The following is a 23,503-nucleotide window of genomic DNA, read 5'->3' on the forward strand; positions in this document are numbered from 1 at the left end:
TACAGCAAATGCTGCCGTAGTGTTTGCAACCTTTCTTTGCCACAATGAGGACTAAGAAAGTGCTTTTTGTATTAACAGATGTACTAGGTTTCTGTGGATTCCATATCTTTTTAAAAAAGATATAGCTGTATGCAGCATACACCTAAACATACAGGCCTTTTGCAGTTCTGAGAGTGGAAACATATTCCCTTCCAATGCTCTTTCTTATGAGGATCACTTCATGTAAGATAGGGGGTGCTTGAATTACACTGAAACATTGATACTGACATAGGCCTGTCCAATAAGCTGTCACATATTGAAACTGGTGGGAGTAGAATTTAATTCCTCAGTCTACAATTAATGTACTGCAAGTGCTGCTACAACCTGAGGACAAACATAACTAGCTAAACTGTTCCACTTGCCAGGAAATGTAAATTGAATTCTGTAGGTTTCTCAGAAAGCTTAAGCAATAAGTGAGGTGAATTAGCGGAAGTGAATTGCTTAAATGAAAGCACGTTGACCATTGTCTTTCCTTGGCACAGTTCTGTAGGTTACAGCATCCTGTGCTAAGTAAAATGTGATGTGGACAGATTGTTTAAGTCATGTGTAAATGGATTAAAATAATCTAATTTGTTTCTCACCAGCCAGTGCTAAGTAGACTGGGCTACATGAAAACGTATGCAGGGCTCAATGCAAAACTTCTGAATTTCTTTTCAGCAGGAATTCATTCAGCATCTTTTATAGGCTTGCATGCATTTAAATTGTACAGGTCTGTTTATTCAAGGGGTTGTTAAAAAGAAGTTTAGCTGCAGCTCTCCCCCCCCCCTTACAACAATTGAACTGATTCCTCAGCACATTTACATATGAACATTTGTGCTGCTTTTCAGCTACACAGCCCCAATACAGGTTAAATTGTAGTTCTTGTTGCAAAAATTATAGCAACTCTTTACAGCAACCCTTTTCAAGAAAGACTTGTTAAAAAAAGCAGAATATGCAAAATCATTTATTTGAACCCACAGGTATTAAACATGATGAAAGGAAGCTTTTGAGACACACAGGGCTTCTCTTCCTAGGGCTAAATAATCAGAAAGATAATGGCACCTGGCTGGCTTTTGCCAACAATGTTTGGAGGCATCCCTCAGTGTCAAAGTGGAGGAAGGAAGTTACTACAGAGGCCAACTCTCTGTATTTACCAGAGAAGGTCCCTGTTGCCTTGTCCCTGCTTCTGGTAAACCATTGTCCTGCCATCCCCATTTCTGCCATGCGAGCATGCTTGCTTTTGGTATTTTTTAGTGTAAGCTGCTGGTAAGTTGCTTAATGTTATCATTCACCTTGTCTGCTCGTTCATTGACCTTTAACTAGTGACCAGGATCTGCTGCTGCGTCATCTAAGATGGGTCACAACCTGGAAAAGCAGCAGTATACAAATCTACAGTAAATTTTTAAAAAGAAATAGGTCCTCAAATGCATGTTTGAGTTCAAAGTGGGCCCCAGGTCTGAAAACATTGAAGACTAGAACACATGTGTCTCATTGTGTACCACATGAGCATTGAGGTACCAGCTTGCCATTTCACTCACTGCAATCAGTACTCTTTCACCACGGAGCATAGTATTGTAGACAAATAGGGGTGTGTTTTTTTGACTATAATTTTCATCATAATAACCATTGCCCTCTTGGCTGCTGGACCTGTGAAGGACAGGGCTCTTGTAGATTAAATGAATATAGCGTCCAAGTGATAGTATTGTAGTCATAGTGGAGCTTACTAAGTGATCTTTGACTTGAGAATAGGAGTTTTATAGTGTTGCAAATCCCTGTTTTCATCTGTGACAAGCTGGAAGTATAGCACAGGGGTATGTTGCAGCAGACAGTTAATTAGTTTGTTCATAAAGTTGCCTCCAGGGACAAAGTAGTAAATGAAAAATGTGTTTCCTCCAGAGGGAGAACTACTTAGGTGCAAGGCATGGCTATATCCCCATCCAGGCCTTGTGGGACTCTTGGAAGTGAGGGGTAAAAGCCTCATCCAAAGTACAACAGCAGTTTATCTTATCAAAGCTGGAGGTTAATGTGGAAGGTGTATAGTGTAGGTGCCTGGATAGCTCAGTCGGTTAGAGCATGGTATTGATAATCCCAGGGTTGCAGGTTTGATTCCTGGATGGGACAATGCATATTCCTGCATTGCAAGGGGTTGGATGATTCTCAAGAGTCCCGTCCACCTCTACAATTCTATGATTCCAAGTACAAAAACTACTGTCTTCTCTTTAGCTTTACTCCTGCATTATTTTGAATGCTAGAGGGCTTCAACTTCCAATGCTACAAATGTGCTGAAGACATCTGCTTTACCCCTGACCTTCCTAGAAGGTCTGAAGGGGGCTCATAATAAGCGCATTTGACTGAATGCACTTGCAAGCCCCTTGTGATCGGGAACCCTGACCATTGGGAGACTTGCAAGTGAATTCAAGCAGAAGACCCTCTCAGATCTTTCTGCTCAATGCAGAAAGGTTGGGAGTCCGTGGGTGGACCTGTCTCTACTCGCTAGTTCTAACCCTTTTGAATGCTTTCATAGGACACCTGGCTTCCAGTTACTTGTTGGTTGGAACTTTCCCAGCCAGCACAAACATTCTTTTATTAAACTGGCCATTGAGAGAAATGTAGTTATCCAATGGAAAAGCCTTGTTTGGTGTGTTGAGAAGAGATGGTAATAGCACTGCACACCTATAATACTGCACCCCAGCTCCTTTTGCTTCTTTGCGAATAGAAGAAGCATTTTTGCTGCATGTCTCCCTCCTTATTGCCCCAGTCTTTCGATTCCACTGCAATTTTAATAGTAGGGAAAGACATTTAGATGGAGGGGTTAATGATGCAACATTGAAAGCTCCGGTTTGCACTCATTGCAGTCAGGAAATACAAAGCTTGGTTTGAGTGCCAATTGAACACTCCATTTCCTGGCTAAGCTTGCTATTTAGGTTGTTTTTTTTTAAGGCTGCATAGAACCTGTGTCTGTATGTTTGTGCCTTCCTGTTTGCACATTTCAGTTTGTCAATAGCAATATTTCTTCCTTTGAAAGAAGCACTCTGGTAGATATAAAGTGCTGTGCCAAACGGAAATGGTGTGCTTCATTTAGCGTTTTGATAGCAACCTGTCTCAACTATATGCTTATCATTCCGGAAAAGCAAAAGGCTGCTCTTCCTGCATACGGCTTCCTGTGCATGTCTATCAGCTGCAGCATGCTCTCGATCTAAGCGACGTCAGGAGACTTGGGAAGTTTGCAAGTGCCACAATTCAGAGAGACCTGGAGATCATAAAGGCTTTAGGTTAGCCCAGAAGCCTTGCGTGGATGTTGCAGCTGTAGCAGTCCCAAATGCTGCCTTAGCCATCTTTGCAGGAAGATAAAGCAATTTTATTTGGCCCTAAAATATTTTTACTGTACCTATCTGTTAGAAGGCAGGCTGAATGTTGGTTCTAGATAGCTTAGAGGTTTTGTCCCTCCATTATTTTGACTGTTTGCACTGTCTCTTCTTGCTTGCCCTTCTTCTGCTTATCCACATTCTCCTGTTTGTGAGAAGTGATGTAGAATCCTGTGGCACAGTATATAATCTGGAAACCAGAAAATCCCTGATTCAAATCTCACTCCAGCTCTGAACTGTTTAATAGCCTTAGGAAAGTATCTTATGTATCAGCCCTATATTGCAAACGGGCTGTTCATAGCTGCTGGCACTGGATGCTCGTATATGTGCTCTCCAACATTTTAGCAATAGGCTGTTGAAGGTCTCGGGTCCCTGCAATATTCCACTCATGTTTTGAACAGCTGTTCTGTGGGAGGCAGGAGGATGGGACTTGTTTGATTAAGTTGTAGTTAGTGTTGCAGAGGAAGGTGAGAGAGCAAAGATGTAGCTGGGTGAAACACATGAATGGAAGTGCTTTCTTTGCCCCTTCCCAACATGCACAAGGAAATTTAATTTTCATAATTAAAAGTTGTGTTTTGGAGCTGCCCTTTTGCTTAAGCAATACCCTTAACAGTGTGAGTCCAATGTTATGAATGCTGAGCCAAAGCTTAGAATTTGAACTTTTTGAATTTGCTGTTGAATATTTTGGAGGCTGACATTTTGTGGTGGGCAATCAAGGAATCTTCTAGTTCTGGCAAAAAATCTAGGTTCTGTAGTATTGGAACTTCACTCCAAGAATGGATGGAGTGGTTCCGTTAAATTTTGGAAATTATTGAGACTGATGTACTGATGTATCAGTGGAGTAATGGCATATATGTCCCAACTTTTAGGGGGAAAGAGCTTTGCTGGATTAGGCCAAGGTCTGTTGCTCCCTAGTAACTGGCATTCAGAGGCATATTGATTCTAAACTTGGAGGGAATGTGTGTATCGCTATCTATCTATCTATCTATCTATATCTATCTATCTATCTATCTATCTATCTATATCTATCTATCTATCTATCTATCTATCTATCTATCTATCATTTATCAATCCATCTAATCTATCTATGCACCATTGATAGACCATGAATCTGTCTGATCCAGTTTTGAAGCCATCTAAAAGAGTGGCCATCAGCTACAGTTAATTCAATAAGTTAATAGCATGCTGAGCACCTTTTTAATTTTAGTGGAACTCACAAATAACATTGGGAAAATGCTTGTTTAGCAAGTTGTATTTGTAAAACAATAAGAAATGTAACTGGTTTAAGCAGTAAGGAAAGCTTTTAAAGCATTTCTCCAAAAGTTTTAGTAGGCAATCTAGACCCAATGCCGTTTTTTTTCTAGGAGGATTGTGGGAAAGAGAACATCTAGCACGGGGGGGGGGGGGGGGAGAGGGAAGGAATGTGCCCTCCTGATTTACGCAGGATTTCTGAAATTCTACACTTCAAGAATATTGGGGAGGTTTTATTCCACCATCCTCCATTCGCTGCCTAGAATAAAAGATATGGGAGAGCTATAAAAGTGTTGCTGTTGTAAATTATTAGAGGTTTTCTACTGATCCTGCAGCAGAGTTTTAAACAAGACCATATGCTGCTAGTTGCTTATTCCTTCTGCTCTCTCTGTGTTGCGGATTTCTGGTTCCACCTTATCAGACTGCACATCCAGTAATAAGGTCTTCTGGGTGATCTAAATTATTAAAGAGGTTCTTCTCCCTCTCTCTGAACTTCGAAAAATAATACATCTCTCTCTCTTCATTCCTTCAGGCTCCAGACAAAAGGAAAGCATTAGAAGAGACCAAAGCATACACAACTCAGTCTTTGGCCAGTGTTGCTTATCAGATCAATGCACTGGCCAACAATGTGCTCCAACTACTGGATATCCAAGCGTCCCAGCTCCGGAGAATGGAGTCCTCAATCAATCATATTTCCCAGGTAATTTCCCCCCAGAGATGTTAAAGATATACTTTTCTTGGGTGTTCCAAAGATGTGAGAGATTTTTTGAGATGGTTCACGTGCAATGCCAACTCATGGTTTGATAGTAATGTAAATAAGCCTTAGGCTTGCATATGCTTTCGTTCTCTACTGTGTTCGGATCACCTTTTGTAGCTAGTCGTAGCACAGAAAGAAGAAATGCATCTACAGTAGCACAAGAAGAAGAAGAGTTTGGATTTGATATCCCGCTTTATCACTACCCTAAGGAGTCTCAAAGCGGCTAACATTCTCCTTTCCCTTCCTCCCCCACAACAAACACTCTGTGAGGTGAGTGGGGCTGAGAGACTTCAGAGAAGTGTGACTGGCCCAAGGTCACCCAGCAGCTGCATGTGGAGGAGCGGAGATACGAACCCGGTTCCCCAGATTACGAGACTACCGCTCTTAACCACTACACCACACTGGCACAACTGGACGCCTCAATCTGTCCCGTCTGCAACAAAGCACATCTCTTCTGTATCTGTTTCTACAGCCCAGGGGCACCAGCTCTTGGGGGCCCGAGCCCTTTTGGGCCCTCCCAATATTTTTGGGTGGGGGCTGCACCCCTCCCATGTCCAAAGAACACGGGGGTGGAGCTGAGCGCGGCACGCCTTCAGTGGCTAGCTTCTTCTCCTTCCGCAGAGGGGGAGGATGGCCGAAGCAGTGTGATGTTGCCCCCTCCCAATCGCCCTTGCAAGTTGGCATCTCTGCTACCGACGCAGCAAGTGCTGCGATCTTCCAACAGTTTGATTTCACCCCCAAAGGCACACCCCTCCATTGCCAACTGAGACCGACGGATGCCAACAACAACAGTCACTACATTCACTTGCCCTTCGAACCAGTGTTTCAAATCACAATCAAACTACAGTCGTACCTTGGAAGTTGAACAGAATCCATTCCGGAAGTCCGTTCGACTTCCAAAACGCGGCTTCTGATTGGCTGCAGGAAGCTCTTGCAGGCAATTGGAAGCCCCGATGGACGTTCGGCTTTCAAAAACAGTTTGCAAACCAGAACATTCACTTCCGGATTTGCAGCGTTCTGGAGCCAAAACGTTTGAGAACTAAGCTGTTCGAAAACCAAGGTACAATTGTAATGTTAGATTCTGGTTTGGTGGGTAAGCGAGAGCCATAGTTTACTGAATGAATGGACTTCTCGTTACAGTTGCAGACTGTTAGCATTAGATACATAAAGCAAATGGCTAAAGAGCAGATATATATATAAATATACCTTTTTTTGGTTTTATTTTTGAAATGGCAGGACATCAGCGGGTTTGTGGATGTTGGGTGATATCAAGCTAAGTCATACTAAGAGCACTGAAATCAGTAGACATAAGTTATTGGCGTCACTGATCACCCCTCCCCTAGCCAGATTGTCTTTAATCTTATAAGCTTGTTTTATATCTTACTGGCTGCTTATTAATACTAATTGTGCCATAGTCTGAATTCTCTGCTGGTACAAAAGGTGCAGCCTCTTGTTTTGTTTAGCTCTTGGCTTGAGCTGAAGGCCTTGCTATGAAGAAAGCTTTTGAGTCACCTGATACATGAACTGTTTGCTAAAAGATTGTGAACAATTAATGCTTTGTAAAGCATTTTGAGAGTATTTAGCAAGGACACTTGTAGCTCTTTTGGTCGTTAGGCCTTTTGAAAATTAATCTCTGTTGTATAAGCCTCCCCAGACTTCTTTATAAAAGTTTAACTTATATCTAGCTCTAGCATTGTGAGGTTCTTTTAAAAAGTTAGCCAGTTGTTCTTCATTAACTTTATTTGAAAAACAAAATCCTATACCCAGCCTTTGCTTTCCACTTAGTTTACCTCTATGATTTTGTGTGTGTGTGTGTGTGTGTGTGTGTGTGTGTGTGTGTGGCTGTTAGAAACAGATATGAAAGCCAGGAGCCAAATGGCACCTTAAACCTAGGTTATGGGCGCAACAACAGAATATCTAGGTGCGTGTTTTTTTAATAGCAAGACTACAAAGCTGAAAATGAATGAACTGCAGCTAAAATATTTTGTTCATTTTTCACATGTTCATTTTTCAGTCCTTCCCCTAATATTCTTAAGAGTGTCTCTTCTCCAGTCTTCAGAGAGTAGCTGGAAGTGGGGAGGCAGAAAAAAGTCCTCCTTCCTTTCCACTCTGCAGTTTTTATCTGAAATGTTAGGTGTAGTACTGCTACCAGAGCTCAGAAACTGCTCACACTAATGAAATTCCCTGTTGCAAAATGCACTCAGAACAATGGGAGTTTCAAACACTGGTGTGTGTGTGTGTGTGTGTGCGCGCGCTGTCTTTTGAGTTAAGCCACTTTGTCTACATGGATAGGAAGAACTATAATTATTTATTTGCCAGCACTTCGCAGTGCAATGTGCTGCAGCGGAAGTTGTAGAAGGCAGATCTGGTGCATTGCATTCTGAGATTTTTTGAAGGCCTCTTTGGGTTGGGATTTACACAAAAAAAGCAAAAACATCTGCATATTCTGCTCCATCCTCCATTTAGCAACTACTTTCCTCCTAATTTGTGGCTTGAGTGTGACAACTGTGGTTCCCTCTGAGCATGGCTTGCTCGTCTACAAGATGGAATCAACTGTTGCATTTCCAATAGCTGTTAACTCTTAAGCAACTTCCTTTCAGCAGTTTCTCCTGCTAGGCTACTATACTTATTGCTAGGTTTCCCTTGGGGTTCAAAACACTTGTCGGACTTCGCTGTTCTTTCACATTTCAGCATCTCTACCAGAAATGTCAGAGGAAGTTGGACTTTCTGAAAGAGCTGTTGAAAGGGAAATTGCTTGCCGCTACCATGGCCTCCTAGGGTCTTCCCAGTAAGGGTTTTGCTAAGTTGGTTGCGAAATCATATGCACTACTGAAGTCCCAGATTTTCAGTAAGCCTTACTTACCTGGGCAGTTGCTGTTAGCAAAATAGGTCCCAAGCTTGCCTGGTTAAGTGCCATTAGTTTGGGATATTGGCATGTACTTCAAGTTAAAGTGTGGTTTTTAAGGCACCAGTTTTCAGACTGTTCTGGGGGCTCCAGGAATTCCTTAGAAACCTCTTAGGAGTTTCTGTATTGAGGGCAAGATTCACAGAAAGGCATGAATAGAGGACAAACTTCCACTGCTATTGAACTGTGTAGCCACAGTGAAGCAGTGTGTGTGAATGTGTTCTGGGGCGCCCTCTCAGTCCGTGTGAGGTTACAATGACTGCAAGAGGTCTGTGCTATTCCGACATGAATAGTGTGCACCCTAGAATACCTTCCTCAGAATACTCTGCAATGAGTAGGTTCTGTGGAAGATGGATGGAAGGGGTTTTTTTGGCAGATATATCCATGTGGAATGAAGACCATGCTTTTATGTGTGAGGTGCGTGATACTTTACTGCAAAAACTGAGAGTTTAAAGAGTTATCAGGGCATTTTTGTTTATTACTTAACCCAAACTCCCCACCACCACACACACAACTTGGAAATTGCCGAGGGTCTCAGCGGACCCCTTTATGACTTTATTCCCCTGTTCTAATGTGCTGCAATAGACGCTGTATGGTTTTTCATTGTATTTTCATGGCTTCTTTTATTTCTTACGTATTGTATTTTATTGTGTTATAATTTGAATTAAAAAATACAATATAAGAAATAAAAGAAGCAATAAAAAATACAATTGAAAGTCAATATAAATACTTAATGGTATGGCTGTGCCATCTGTCTCACATCTTCAACCACAAATCTGCACGCACACATAAATGAAGTTCTTGTGGGCCACAGTTTGGGAACTTCTGACCAAACCCACATGCATGGAATCAAGCAGTTGTTTGAAATTCACAGCCTTAGTGGATGTTTTGAGGGCTTGTAAAGAATTGCATGAAAACAGGAAGGTTATATTCTAAAATGGTCTTACCATTCTAAGCCTGGCAACTTCCAGCTACATAAGTGGGAAGCCCTTTTGACACTTCTGGAAAGATGTCTGAGCATCAGCAGGTATCCAGGAAGGAGTTCTACAGCTAGAGCTATTTCTGGAGTATTCAATGTCTTGCTTAATGCAAACTATTCAAAGCACAGATTCAGGAATAAAAACAATATCTTGTGCAGCCTTAATGCATTGTGGTGTTTGAAAGCTCCTGCTTATGATCTGTTGTTTTTTTTTAAAAAAATAATGAATATTTTTTTTCAAATGCCAGGGATTTGTAAAGCCAGAAGCTGTTGTGTTATAACTATGGAACAAGAGAGTTTTATCTGCGGCGTTCTATTTTAGGATTATATTTTCAATATGTAATTTTTGATCCATAAAAAGTTGCCAGAAAAGCATCAATTAGTGCTGAAATAGCGTAAATGCTGCTGCTATGATTAATGCACAATTAATACTTCTTTTCAAAAAGTTGCGTAATATTCAGCACTAAAAACTCTGAAGCCCAAGGTTTTTCATGCATTTATAGCTCTGATTTGTGTCAGTGGGTGGGGGTGGGTGTATAATTTCTCACAAAATAAAAAGCTGCTTCTGAACAATGCTTTCCTTTTTATATGTAACCTGGTATTATCAAACCACCAAATGTTCTGAAATCGCATCAGACCTCAATTGTCTTCGGCATGACATGTTCTTGATGTATGTTGTATTTGTCCTCTGGATGAATTCCAGTTTCCCCGTGTCTCTTCCTGCCCCGTGATGATTAGAATCAACATTTTAAAATTGGGCACTTGATGTCGATGATCATAATATTCTTTTGATTGTATTTGTCTTAAACCAATTTTAATATTGTATTTTTAAATTGCTGTAACCCAGCCTGGGAACTTGTGGTGAAGGGCGAGTAAGAAATTGAATGTAATAACAACAGGAGCATGAGTTATGAACACATTTTACAGCAACATTTGATAATGACCATCATGTAAATGGAACAATAGCATTTATATGGTGCTTTTAGAGTGTTCAAAACACTTTGCATTGCCGTGCTGTGAGCAAGGGTGGGGGGAACTATGTTTCTCCAGGGGACCAGCTGTCATGCTGGCTAGGACTGATGCAATTAGGTGTCCCAACATCTGCAGAGCGACACTTCCCCCTCCTTGCTGTAAAGTGAAGAAGACGTTGATAGCATTAAACATGCTATACGTTCTTGAAGAGTATGAACAGTTATTCCCCGCTCACCTCACCTTGCCATGAAATAAATAAATAAAACAACTTGGAATGAAGCTGCAGACAACCAATCTCTTCTGAGTTGAGATTCCTTTGAAAGAATATAGCAGGTTTGCTGCAAAAGTTTTGTTGGACTTAAGGTCCTTTGCTTGTTGTAGAACGGTGTGGGGAACCATTGGCTCTCCAAATGCTGCTGAACTACAGCGCCCATCATCCCTATCTATTGGCCTTGTTTGCTGGGGCTGATGGGAGTTGTAGTTCAGCAGCATTGGAAGGCCTTAAGGGTTCACACACCTGTTGTAGAACGTCTCCAAAACAGATGGTGCATTACTGTTACTTTACTGTAGCAAGTAGTTCTGAATATACAGTGGTATCTCGGGTTAAGTACTTAATTCGTTCCGGAGGTCCGTTCTTAACCTGAAACTGTTCTTAACCTGAAGCACCACTTTAGCTAATGCCTCCTGCTGCTGCTGTGCCGCCGGAGCACTATTTCTATTCTCATCCTGAAGCAAAGTTCTTAACCCGAGGTACTATTTCTGGGTTAGCGGAGTCTGTAACCTGAAGCGTATGTAACCTGAAGCATGTGTAACCCGAGGTACCACTGTACAGGCATCTCCCTCCCCCTTATGTGCTGGGAAATAGATAGATAGATAGATAGATAGATAGATAGATAGATAGATGACAGAATCATATGAGGAAATTGGGGGTGGAACGGAGCTGGAGAATTCAGAGACCCTCCCTGGAGCCTGAAGAGGATGTTGGTGAGGGTAGAGGAAGCCCCAAAGACACCTGAGGAGCAATAGGGCTTTGTTTAGGCTGCGCAGCCTCCCCATCTAACAGCTGACGTATGGGGTAGCTCAGCTGCCGCCGCTTTCCCGTGCAGCCTCCAGCCAGCCCCAGAGCTTCAAAGCTCTAGCTGAAGAGAGAGTTTTGTGGAGAGATGGAGAGAGAGAACTGGAGAGCAGAAAAAAGAGGCTTTTTAGAGGGTGCTCCCTGGTGCTCTAAAATTCTAAACTGCAGCACAACTTCAGCACAAATGCATTGCATCGGTATTCTACCTCTACATACTTTGCTAATGGTTGAGTTTAGGAATCCTGTCTTCCACTTCCGTATTTTTTTTGCACCATAGGACGCACCGGACAATAGGACGCACCTTGTTTTAGAGGGGGGAGAACAAGAAAAAACAAATTCTCCCCCTCTCTGCCCAGCTCCCCTTCAGCGAAGCGGCAGGAGGCGCTGCACAGAGAGGGGGAGAATTTCCCCCCTCTTGTTTTCCCGCTCTAAAACAAGGTGCACACCGACCCCTCTCGCTCTCCAGGCTTCAGGTTCCTTTCGACCTGCTCTTTGGGGCTGGCGGGGGGAAGCCCACCACCAGCCCCAAAGAGCAGGTCAGGGAGCAGCGGAAAGGCGCAGCTGAGAGGCTGCTGCCACAGTCGCGCATCACCTCTCCAGCTGGGAGAAGGTCGCGGGGGGCTTCTTTTGCCCCGCGCGTGCTCTCCCGGCTGGAGAGGTGACGCGCGGCTATAGAGGCTCCTGCCATAGCCGCGCGTCACCTCTCCAGCCGGGCGAGGGTCGCGGGGCTATGGCGTCTTCGCTCCATAGGACGCACACACATTTCCCCTTCATTTTTGAAGGGGGGAAAGTGCGTCCTATAGAGCGAAAAATACGGTAGTTCTTTAAGAAGAAGTTAGGCAAAACTGAGCAAATGTGAATGGGTAGGGTGGGAGGTAAAGGAAAGGCTTATTAAACAATTTCTATGAATAAAAGGTTAGACGAAGTAGGTATGCTTTCAGCGTTTGAAAAATAGAAAATTAAGACGGACTTAATGGCAGCCTTAACATAACCCAATGGTGATGAAAGTGTGTGGTCTTGACTGTTATAACTGGAGGCACAAGAAGTAGTGAGTTTAAATTACAAAAAGGTGTGTTGAGGCTTCCTAAAGGTTTAATTAATTGTTAAGACATAAACACATTGTAATGCAGTCCCAGCATGTGTCTCTTGGTTGTTGAGAGGGAGCAGAGAAATGGAACGGGTGACATAGCCCTTTCTCTTTCTCCCCCACCCTCCAAATTCTCTCCCCAGCTGCTCACCTTTCCCCATCCCTTCTCCCCACATTTGGAAGGTGGGGTGGGGAAGAAAGAAAAGAAGGCTGCAAGCTGAGAGTAAAATTGTTTTGTTGCAACAGCGTTCATTTCCCAGGCGTTATATAAAGGTGACTTCATTTTGCTTAATCCTAGGCTTCTGAACTTATTACATAGTGATTCAAACTTGAAAGATGGAATGCACCTTCTCTGTTTTGTTGAAATTTCTATTGCAAAATAAAAAATCTGACTCAGATAGCTCGGTTGGATAGAGCATGTTGCTGATAATGCCAAGGTTGTGGCATATCCAGCGATCAAAGATGATTGGGGGGTTGGAGTCTTAACAGCTTCTGGAGCGCCAAAAATCTCCTCTCCCTGCCCTAAAGACTTCATTAGACGTGTGTTTGGCCTACTCGAGAGAGCTGGTGTGCATGCTTGGAGATGCTGTCAAAAATTATACTCGGAGGAGCTTTTCTTTCATACTAGCATAACATTTTAAGAACACACTCTGCTGTGCAGTTATTCTGTGGCAAGCCTGTGGAGAGTGTTTCACTACTCTGGCATAGCTTTTAAAAGGTCTTGCTGTGGGGATCATCTGTAGCACAGTGTGCTTGAGCATGCTGCATGTCTCCGGAGGCTACTGGGCACTGTGTGTGTGTTATCATGCTGATTGTGAGGAGAAACAATGAGCAAAGGACTAAGAGCTTTGAAATATGCATATTTGTGTGAGAGTTGTCAAGAGGAGCCTGATTTAGAACAGCTTCTCTTTGGCAAGCATGATGTTTACCACAGCTTGGAAGGACTGGGCTTGAAGTAGATGACATCATGATTTTCTATGGCTCCGTTCTGGGACTTAGCTGGTTAGTGGCAGTCATCACATACCTGTGCCCCTTTCCTCCAAAGGGGAACATGTGAGGTGGGTCTTTTATATCACAGTCCGTGTACATGAAAACATAAGTCCCTCTACTTTTTTTGAAGGAAGAATCCTACAGCTGCTTGTATGGCCCTTTACGTTGAGTGGCTCATCTAGAGCTCATCTTGTGTGTACTTCGGCCACATGAGAATTGTCACTTCCCATGTAAGCACCTACAGAGTTTATGGCAAATATGGGGAATTACCTTTGCCATATGTCACTTGTCAATACATACATACATACATACATACATACATACATAATTTTATTTGTATGCTGCCTTTCCACAGTTCAAACCATGCTCAAGGTGGCTTGCAACATGAAGAAATACATAACTACAACATCGTTTAAAAATACATAGCTACACAACGCAATGTCGTAATTTGTTTTAATTCACTGGAAGCTTTCCCAGAGTGACTAGGGTAACCCAGTAAAATGGGCGGCATATAGAATAACAGCAGCAGCAACAACAGCGATCGTTATGAACGATAAATAAAACATAAAAAAATACACAACCAAACTGGGCAATTTCCACATAAATCACAAGTTTTAAAACATACAAAAAACCAACAGCAACAACGCCCCCCCCCCCGAAACCTCTAACAACACCCCATCCCAAGAGTCTGTTCAGCTGCCTCAGCTTTTGCAGCTAGTGTCAGTTGGGGCCTTGTCCTCACAGGCCATGAGGGAAAAGGCCTGCAGGGCAGGGAACAGGTCTTCCAGGATTCACACTCACCTGACATCGTAATGGCGTCATGTGATGCCATTTTCTTTTGCCTGTGTGATTTGAAGTCCAACCATGCATGCAAAGGCACAGGGTTTTGCAGGCACTGCCAATCAGCTGCAGACCCCAACATCAGATGTAGTGCAGGTGGGGGTGGCTTGGCCAAAACAGCTTCACCTCTGACTTAGGTTAAGTTATGCAAAGGCCTGTGCTTATAACTTGGAAACATGCCATAAACAGAAAAGCCAAGTATTCACTGCAGGTAAGCACATTCACTTATTCTTATTATGCTAAATAAGTCATGGTGACATTGTAGAAAGAGCTGCTTTCAAGGGAGGGAAAGAGTGAAGTATAAATCTTGGGAGTTTCCCCTCCATCTAATGATATGGACCATTATTTATGTGTCATAAATATTACATGATGTGCCTTTGGCAAAACATCTCAATCTGAAAATCTACCCGCATCATTGGAGGCAGATTTTGCAGTCACTCATTTCAGCACTGAGAGGAGGTTCTCTGTCTGGAATTAACTATACCCTCGTTTGTCAGGAGATGTTACTCTATCAAGAGTTATGTTCCTCCTGGATCGTGCAAGTCCTAAGAGTTGTCTTTTATTCTAATCTAACATCTGACAATAACTAAAAAAAAAGATATAAACAAATGGGCGGCTTTTATTATTTTGAATAGGTTTTTATTACATGTCATAATGGCTTTAGTATCCATATCTTCTTAAAACATACAAAAAACATGTTCTTAAAACATGTTTTTGATGCTCCTTTATTTTGCATTGCAGTAAATTTTCCTCTTTTTAGGACATAACCATATTTGTGTGTAATGCTGCAGTGTTGAATTGTACTGTAGATCTTGTTCTGCCTAATGGAGGTACGTCTTTATTGCATCGCTACTTGAGGAATCATAGACTGTGCACATGTTTTCTAAAAATTGGTTCTGTTATTTCAGAAAGTGGGTAAAAAATATTGTAAGCCATTTCAGGACGGTCTCAAGGATTGACTCCTTTCGTTGTGAATCATACACCTAGAAGATCATTAGGGCTCCCAGAGACCACAGCAATTTTCAGGTGTTGCCGCTGTAGAACTGGTAAGTATCCTTACTGCAAAAGGACATAGCCAAAAGTTTTGTGCTGGGAATCCATGAAGAAATTAAGCAGTTTCAAAAAGTTCTGTTTCACTGGATGCAACTAGTATACAGACATGCATATTGTCTTCTAGCACATCATCCTCTCTCTCCTGTTGTCCTCCACCTTCCTCGATGTCCTGTCCCCTCCTGTCCTTTCCCCATTTTCCTTACTGCCCTTGGTTGCTCTTGCCCAGTGTTTGAAACTCCCATTGTTCTAGGCATTGTTTTGTGACATGAAATTTCATTGGTGCGAGCAGTTTCTGAGCTCTAGGCACAGTACTATGCCTAAGACTGCAGTTAAAAACTGCAGAGTGGAAGGAAAGGAGGACCTTTTTTTGCCTCCCAACTTCCAGCTACTCTCTGAAGACTGGAGAAGAATATTAGAGGGGTGGGCAGGGGAAGGACTACTAAACCATGTGAAAAATGAATGTAATATTTTATCTGCAGGTCATTCATTTTTAGCTTTGTATTCTTGTTATTAAAAAAGCACACCTAAACTTTCTGTTGTTGTGCCCATAACCTATGTTTAAGGTGCCGTTTAGCTCCTAGCTTTCATATCTCAGTTTCTAACACTGGCTCTGCCTTTTCCACAGTAAACTGTTCCGAAAGCATCTTAGAACAGACACCACTCATTATCAAATACAAAACGTGTGTGTGTGTGTGTGTGTGTGTGTGTGTGTGTGTAAGTTGGTGAAGACATCAGTTTATAAAACATTTCAGTAACTTCAAAGAAGAAAACCCAGTAATTTAGCAAAAATTCAGAAAAAAAGTATTACAAAACAAGCACAAAGCAAAAAAAAGTTCAGAGGGTAAAATTCCAGCCGTTGGGGCAGGTCTTATTGTGCTCCAAGGAGCATCAGCAGCTTAGATATAGTTCAAAGTGAAAATTTGGAGGTTTAGGTGCCGGGGATAATCCTCAAGGGTACATCCTCAGGTACCATACTGGTGACCTCTGGCACAGACCTAGGTGAAACCTGAGGCATTTTCCTAGTTCATTCCTAGTTCATAGTTTCATTCCTTTGAAAAATACAGGATTCTGTGCTCTACAGGCACAGCAATCTTGAAAGCATGTCATTGTCCTTCACTTTCTCCATGAATGTTCCAGAAGAAGCTTAAATTCATGGAGCTATTATGATCAAACTGGAAATCATTCAGATATCTCACACCTTTCTTTCTACACACCTCTAGCAAATAAGGTTTCCACTGGGGGCAGTTACTCATCCATTACTTAGTAGGGCTGAAGACCCTGGAAAACACATACAAATCCGCATCTGCCACCAACTGCTGCTCCAATTAATTTAATTAATTATTTCCAATTAATTAACCTCCAATTCCTCCTGCTATGAAGTAATAAATCAATCTCTGCACTGGGTATCTGTGCCAGAATTTGTATACACTACTTATTCAGAGACTGCACTCTGTTAACAATAATTTTAACCAGATTTTCAAGTACTCCATGCTGCTAGTTGCCTCCGGAGTACTGTGGCTGCCCTTGAAGATGATTCAGAAACTTCAGCTGGTCCAAAATGCAGTGGTTAGTGGATCAGGTTAGTGGTCAGAGTTTCATTTAGAAGTTGCAGCTGTTTTGAAACAGCTGCATTGGTTGGCAGTTAGTTTCTGGGCCCAATTTATCACCTTCATATTGGAGTTTAAAGCTCGATGCAACTTAAGAAGAGCTGCCTCCTTCCATACAGACCCTCCTGCTTGCAGAGATCAGCAAAGGGTTCCATCTTGGTAGCTTCAGAAGATGGAATTCTCTGTGGCATTTCCCCAAATGTGGAACTCCTTCCCAATAGATCAGCTTTACTCTCTGATATGCATTCTTTGGTTTGTTTCAAATTGTTTTGTTGGTTTTTAGAAATTTTATGATTATGTGGTTGTAACCTACCCTGGGACCTTGTGGTAATCATCGGGTAAGAACTAGCTTTAAACAAGTAAAGAAGTTGGCATTTGACCAATAAAAAACAAATGCAAACCAATACTATAAACTGAATGGTCAGATACTGTTAAAGGACCCCTGACCATTAGGTCCAGTCATGGCCGACTCTGGGGTTGCGGCGCTCATCAGGCTTTATTGGCCGAGGGAGCCGGCGTACAGCTTCCAGGTCATGTGGCCAGCATGACTAAGCTGCTTCTGGCGAACCAGAGCAGCACATGGAAATGCCGTTTACCTTCCTGCTGGAGCGGTACCTATTTATCTACTTGCACTTTGACGTGCTTTTGAACTGCTAGGTTGGCAGGAGCAGGGACCGAGCAACGGGAGCTCACCCCGTCGCGGGGATTTGAACCGCCGACCTTCTGATCGGCAAGTGCTAGGCTCTGTGCTTTAACCCACAGCGCCACCCGCTTCCCTAGATACTGTTAAAGGCATATAAAAAGCATAAATTTAAAAACCTGCCATATCCCATTGAGTCTCTTTCTCCCTATTGCATATCCAGTGTACTTGGTAGTAGTTCTAACTTCTGGACACGATTGCTTACCCTATTTTGAAAACTGCGGCTTGTGTTACTTCAGCGATAGGAGATGTCGAATGTTACGCTTCATTTCTTGAATTCCCTTATTTCCCTTTTCTTTTGTAACTGGTGGGACCTGCCATTAATGGCTTTATGACATTTGGGTGCTGTATGAAGTAGGCTTTTGTATTGTGGCAATATTAAAATGTTCTGGATGCTGCTGCTTTTTATAGAGAGCAGCAGTAGAAGCCCTGAATGAGATGGTGTTCAGAGTACTTTGTGTTCTTCCAAAAAAAACAAAAACAAAAGTGGCATATGGTCTGCTTTCCTGCGTATGGAAAGCCGGCATGGAAATAAGGTTTCCACCACCTCTTTGGGTTGATGATGGAGTGTTCTGAATGGGGTGGCAGAGCTGACAAGTAGGTCTTGGACATGGAGAACACCCATTGACCTTGTGTTATTATTTTCTACTGAACACTTGGATGAAACTTGAAAATGGAGAAAAAAACAGCCCTCTTGCTTTTGCCATTCTGATTTTGAATATGCAAACTTAATCACTGGGAGCTGTCTTTCATGTGCCATTAACTGTGGAGACTAGTAGGCAAGTGGTTGCCGAAGCAAGCTGCCCTTTGTTGGTTGTGCCCTGAAATCTGGAACTGTTAGGTTTAGGATAGTTCGCTCTCTGGGTGACTGATGTATTGTAGTTTTTGCCTTGTTAGTTTGGTTCTGTTTGTGTGTTGGTCTGTCAATGGTTTGGCTGCTGGATTTTTAAAATTTTTATTTTTGGTGGTAGTAGTAGTAGTGGGATGTGGGTGGTGCTGTGAGTTAAAGCACAGAGCCTAGGACTTGCCGATCAGAAGGTCAGCGCTTTGAATCCCCGCGACGGGGTGAGCTCCCGTTGCTCGGTCCCTGCTCCTGCCAACCTAGCAGTTCAAAAACACGTCAAGTGCAAGTAGATACCTTCCAGCGGGAAGGTAAACGGCGTTTCTGTGCGCTGCTCTGGTTTGCCAGAAGCATCTTAGTCATGCTGGCCAAATGACCCGGAAGCTGTACGCTGGCTCCCTCGGCCAATAAAGCGAGATGAGCGCCACAACCCCAGAGTTGGCCACGACTGGACCTAATGGCAGGGGTCCCTTTACCTTTTAGTTGTAGTACAGTGGTACCTCGGGTTAAGTACTTAATTCGTTCTGGAGGTCTGTTCTTAACCTGAAACTGTTCTTAACCTAAAGCACCATTTCAGCTAATGGGGCCTCCCGCTGCTGCTGCGCCACTGGAGCACGATTTCTGTTCCCATCCTGAAGCAGAGTTCTTAACCCGAAGCACTATTTCTGGGTTAGCGGAGTCTGTAACCTGAAGCGTATGTAACCTGAAGCGTATGTAACCCGAGGTACCACTGTAGTAGTAGTAGTAGTGATGCATGGACTCTCTTTTGTAGCCTTGAATTCAGTTTTGATGGCAAGGCAGCATACAAATGTAGGGGTTCCTGATTTTAGCCTTTCCATTTTAGGCTAGTCTGCTGTGCCTATTACTCCCTATTATAGCAAAAGGTTCTGAAGTCTCCTGGGTCCCTACAAAAGCTAAGGCTGCTGAACACTCACCCACTGTAGAAACTGTCCAAATAGGCTGCTTGGATCAGATATGCAAGGGAGACCACTCTGTCTCTGCATTTATGCGCAGTGTACAGCATCTGCTCAACCTTCTTCAACACTTTAAAAAAACCACATGCAAAGTCTTCAGCTGCATTTGCTTTATGGATTAAACGTCCTTGTGTTTTCCTGGCTGGCTCTACAGCGCTTGCAGTTTGAGAATAAACTTGACCTTGTTTATTGAGAACAGTAGTATTGGAACAATAAGCCAATAACTAAGGCGTTTGTACAGCTGTTTTTTGTTTGAAGGGATGTTGAAATGCATGAGCCCAAGTCTTAGTTCCTTTTATGAACTCTTTTGTTTTGACTTGGTTCGCAGAAAGTGAAACGGGCTACATCCGGACACCACCTAGGTGCTTTTCCTGTATCTTAAATGGACTCACTAGTCCATGAAAGCTTATGCTATAAATGTATTGGTCTTTAAGACACGTGTGTGTGTGTGTGTGTGTGTGTGTGTGTATCAATCACACCTGTTCCTCATGTGAGCCCCGTGTACTGCCTGCTGCAGGACCATAATTTTGTCATCATACCCAAAAGACCCTCCCATTTCTAAAATCTGTGTGAAATGATCTGCAACATGTTAACTTGATTGATCAGAAACAACTTGTTTTCTCTCTTTAAATCACCACCACCCTCTCAACCTGGCACGTGTATAGAGATGAGAATGTTTGCAGCCTAGGCCTTCTCATTTTACGTTTTTTTTTGGAAAATGTAAGAGCAATGCCATCAGTGGAAACGTGGAATTAGGCAATTAACATGGTGGGTGTTTGCTTACCGGTACATTATATTTAATTGAAAGGGATTTGCGACTGCTGGTTGCTTAATATAATGGGAATTTCAGCAAAGAAAAAGGTCAAATCTGTGCACTGTGTTTTCCTGTATGATCAGATGCAGAGAAAGCAGCTGCCCTATGGAGGCCAATTTCTAATGGCTGCTGCTGGTGTGTAAGGGAAGGCATGTTTGGTGCATTAATGTGACACATGATCAGGGTTGTACCTAGAGGGAGAGGGTAAAGCCTCTTTTCCTTGAGGGCATTCCAGGCCTCATCACTGAATCAGCTACTTCTACCTCCTTTGGAAAAAATAGCCGAAAAGTTTCCATAATAAGTAGTACAATTTTATATATAGGGTGAAATCCAACTAAGTCATACTTATGTCAGTGGGCTTACTCCCAAGTATAACACTGGTTATCGCCATAGGCTACATGAATGTATATCCCGCCGGGGCTTCAGTGCTACCCTGTCCCCCTCACTACAAAACATTTGGCTATAGGCCCCATTGGATCCTGCCCCAAATCTGCATATGGCTTTGCATGTTTAAAGCTAAAGTTAAACTTGAATGCAGTGTATTCAAGTATTTCAACATGGAAATGTTCTCAGTTGAACTATTATATGCAGCATGTTGCTCTGTACACCCTGGTTAACCTCATTTTTTCATTATTTGCCATGACTGATGGTGGAATGCAAAAATAAGATGTGACTGACAAAAAATGGAGAATCTCCATTACATTTCTTGCCCATCATTTCAGGTGCCCGGTTCTCGTTTCTTGGTCTGTAACTATCCTGAACCTATTTTTAGGAGGCCTCCCCCCTCCTCCCCAAACCTCAGAGTTGGTTTCTTCTACAGCCACCTGCTACTCTCTTTACAATTTGCGCATATGTTTCTGTACAGAAGTTGCCTGTGGCTTTTTGGCATGCAAGCTACTATTCACAGAACATACACAAGGTGTTCTGTTCCCATTGTGAAGCACTGCAGTGAGAGAAAAAAAGTCCCAACTGCTTGAGAAGCCTTTTGGTTACCTTTGTCTTTAATAGATTTGCAAAACATGTCCATCATGTTCAAGTTTAACTTTAGTATTCTAGTCATGAATGCTGGAAAACTGTTAAAAACAGAAACCATTCTGCAGCTTCAGCTTCTTGTTCCTTGAAGAAAGCAAGGAGCGTGAAGCGGGAGTAACAAAAAAAAGTTGACCAGATGCAAAAAGGGGTAACCTATTAATTGACCATGGCTAAGCTTGCCATGAACTCAACTGTCCTTAAAAACCGACTTGTTGCAAATAGTCACCTTTACCTTTTTTGTGGCTTTTTTTTTTCCATGTAGGCTGGCTTGATCTACTGGGATAAAAGCCAAGTGGAAGAACTGTTCAGTGATTCATTCACACTTTTATAGCAGCCTTTTACCTAGCACTGACTTCATGAAAGAAAAACAACAGGGCCCACAATTTCACTTGCAGTGCTTGCCACGGTGCCTCCTCTGGTGAGCCCCAGTGTTCCTGATCTTGGAACTGGGTAAGGGGTTGGGATAGACACTGTTCCACTGTGTGCTTAAGAGGTGCTCCAGGCACTTTGGGAAACACCACACACTGAAACACAACAGCAAGCGGCCTTCTTGGGATGGGATCGTCCCAGCAGCTGCATGGTACTTCTGAGGTGCTCAGAATAAGGTTACCAGATGTCCCCATTTCCTAGTGACAGTCCCTGGATTTACAAATCAGTCCCCATACAAAATCCATTGAAGTTGAAAAGTGTCCCCGGATTCATTGGGGGAAAAAATCTGGTAACCTTAGCTCAGAAGGACTAAAGAAAATTCCCAGCCCCGCACCAGCTCCAAACCTGTAGATCGGGACAAAGTTTGCACCCAACTTTAGTGGACAAGTTGACATGGTGCTGCTAAGATGCCCCTGTGTGGTGCCAACCCTTGTCCAGTGTCACTCCTGCCATCAGACCTCCACAGATGCAGTGGTGGCCGCTCTGACCAGTCAATCATATTCTCATTACCCCTTGAAGCATTTATCTTAGCTACAGTGCTTAGTGTAGCTGTGTGGATGCTGCTTAGATCTGCATTGAGCAGGTGACGTTTAAATTCCGCAGTGCTGCACATTGCCCCTTGGGGTAAAGGTGACTATTTGCAACACGTCGGTTTTTAAGGACAGTTGAGTTCATGGCAAGCTTAGCCATGGTCAATTAATATAGCAGCTGTGTGTCTGCAGTGGAGCAGAGTGGCACCTCCACACCCAGAATAAGCCTCATCACCACATACCCAGGTGAGAGGTGAGGGACTACAGTGGTACCTCGGGTTACAGACGCTTCAGGTTACAGACTCCGCTAACCCAGAAATAATACCTTGGCTTAAGAACTTTGCTTCAGGATGAGAACAGAAATTGTGTGGAAGCGGGAGGCTCCATTAGCTAAAGTGGTACCTCAGGTTAAGAACAGTTTCAAGTTAAGAACGGACCTCCAGAACGAATTAAGTTCTTAACTCAAGGTACCACTGTAGTTTTTTATAGCTATTTTTTCAGGATATTTGCCAAAAATTCAACACTTCTGATATGGGCTGCCATACTGCCTGGGTTTACCTGGACATTTTTAACAAGTTTCAGAAAATTCTGCCAGGACGTCATTTTGGGAGGACAAATCCCAGCTACGTCCAGGAAATTATGGGCGCAGGGTAGCCCTATAGTAATACTACATTTATACCTCAAGCAACTACAGTGGTGTACTTAGTTCTCCCCCTCTTCATTTTATCCACACCAGAACTGTGTGACGTAGCTTATGCTGAGGTACTGTAATAGGCCCATGGTCTCCTAGTGAGCTTCTTGTCTGAATGAGAATTTGAACCCTGGCTTCCCATGTCCTAATTCAGGGGTTGCAAATATACATTCAGTTAAATGTTGTCATGTATGGTATGTTAGAAACTAAGATACATATTTATTCTCCTGAAGACTTGAAAAAAGCTTTTCAGAAAGCAATGGAGTGCCATTTTCCAAAATACTTTCTTTCTTAAACTGTTCTTTTAAACCATTTTTCTGGCCTCGAGCTCATCTATTAATGTGTACCCAGAGGAAATTAAACTTTTACCTGAACGTGTGATTGGATTTCACTGCCAGATATACATGTTTAATACGCAGTTGTGAGTTTCCTGGTGCATGAGATCAGATTTTCTTTTCCTTTTTGTATATTTTCTAACTTTTATTTTTAGAACCTTATTTAATTTCCCCCATACCTAATAAACAAAAAGCAGTGGACCTAATGCATCATTGTAACTTGTCAAAAACTCAGAATTCAATCTTAAGGGTTGAAGC

General features: G+C 42.7%; 1 protein-coding gene across 10 annotated transcripts in view; it reads left to right on the forward strand.

Annotated features, from left to right (window-relative positions):
• The window catches only part of ABI1 (abl interactor 1), a 97,448-nt gene that overhangs the window by 34,675 nt on the left and 39,270 nt on the right, over window positions 1-23,503 (forward strand). For all 10 annotated transcript variants that reach the window (XM_079948145.1, XM_079948142.1, XM_079948144.1 and 7 more), the window contains exon 2: window positions 5,167-5,334. In XM_079948145.1, coding sequence (XP_079804271.1) covers window positions 5,167-5,334 — 168 coding nt within the window. The remainder of the gene's footprint in view (window positions 1-5,166; window positions 5,335-23,503) is intronic.

The sequence above is a fragment of the Podarcis cretensis genome (genome assembly GCF_951804945.1).
Source record: "Podarcis cretensis genome assembly, chromosome: 12".
NCBI classification, from domain to species: Eukaryota; Metazoa; Chordata; class Lepidosauria; order Squamata; family Lacertidae; genus Podarcis; species Podarcis cretensis.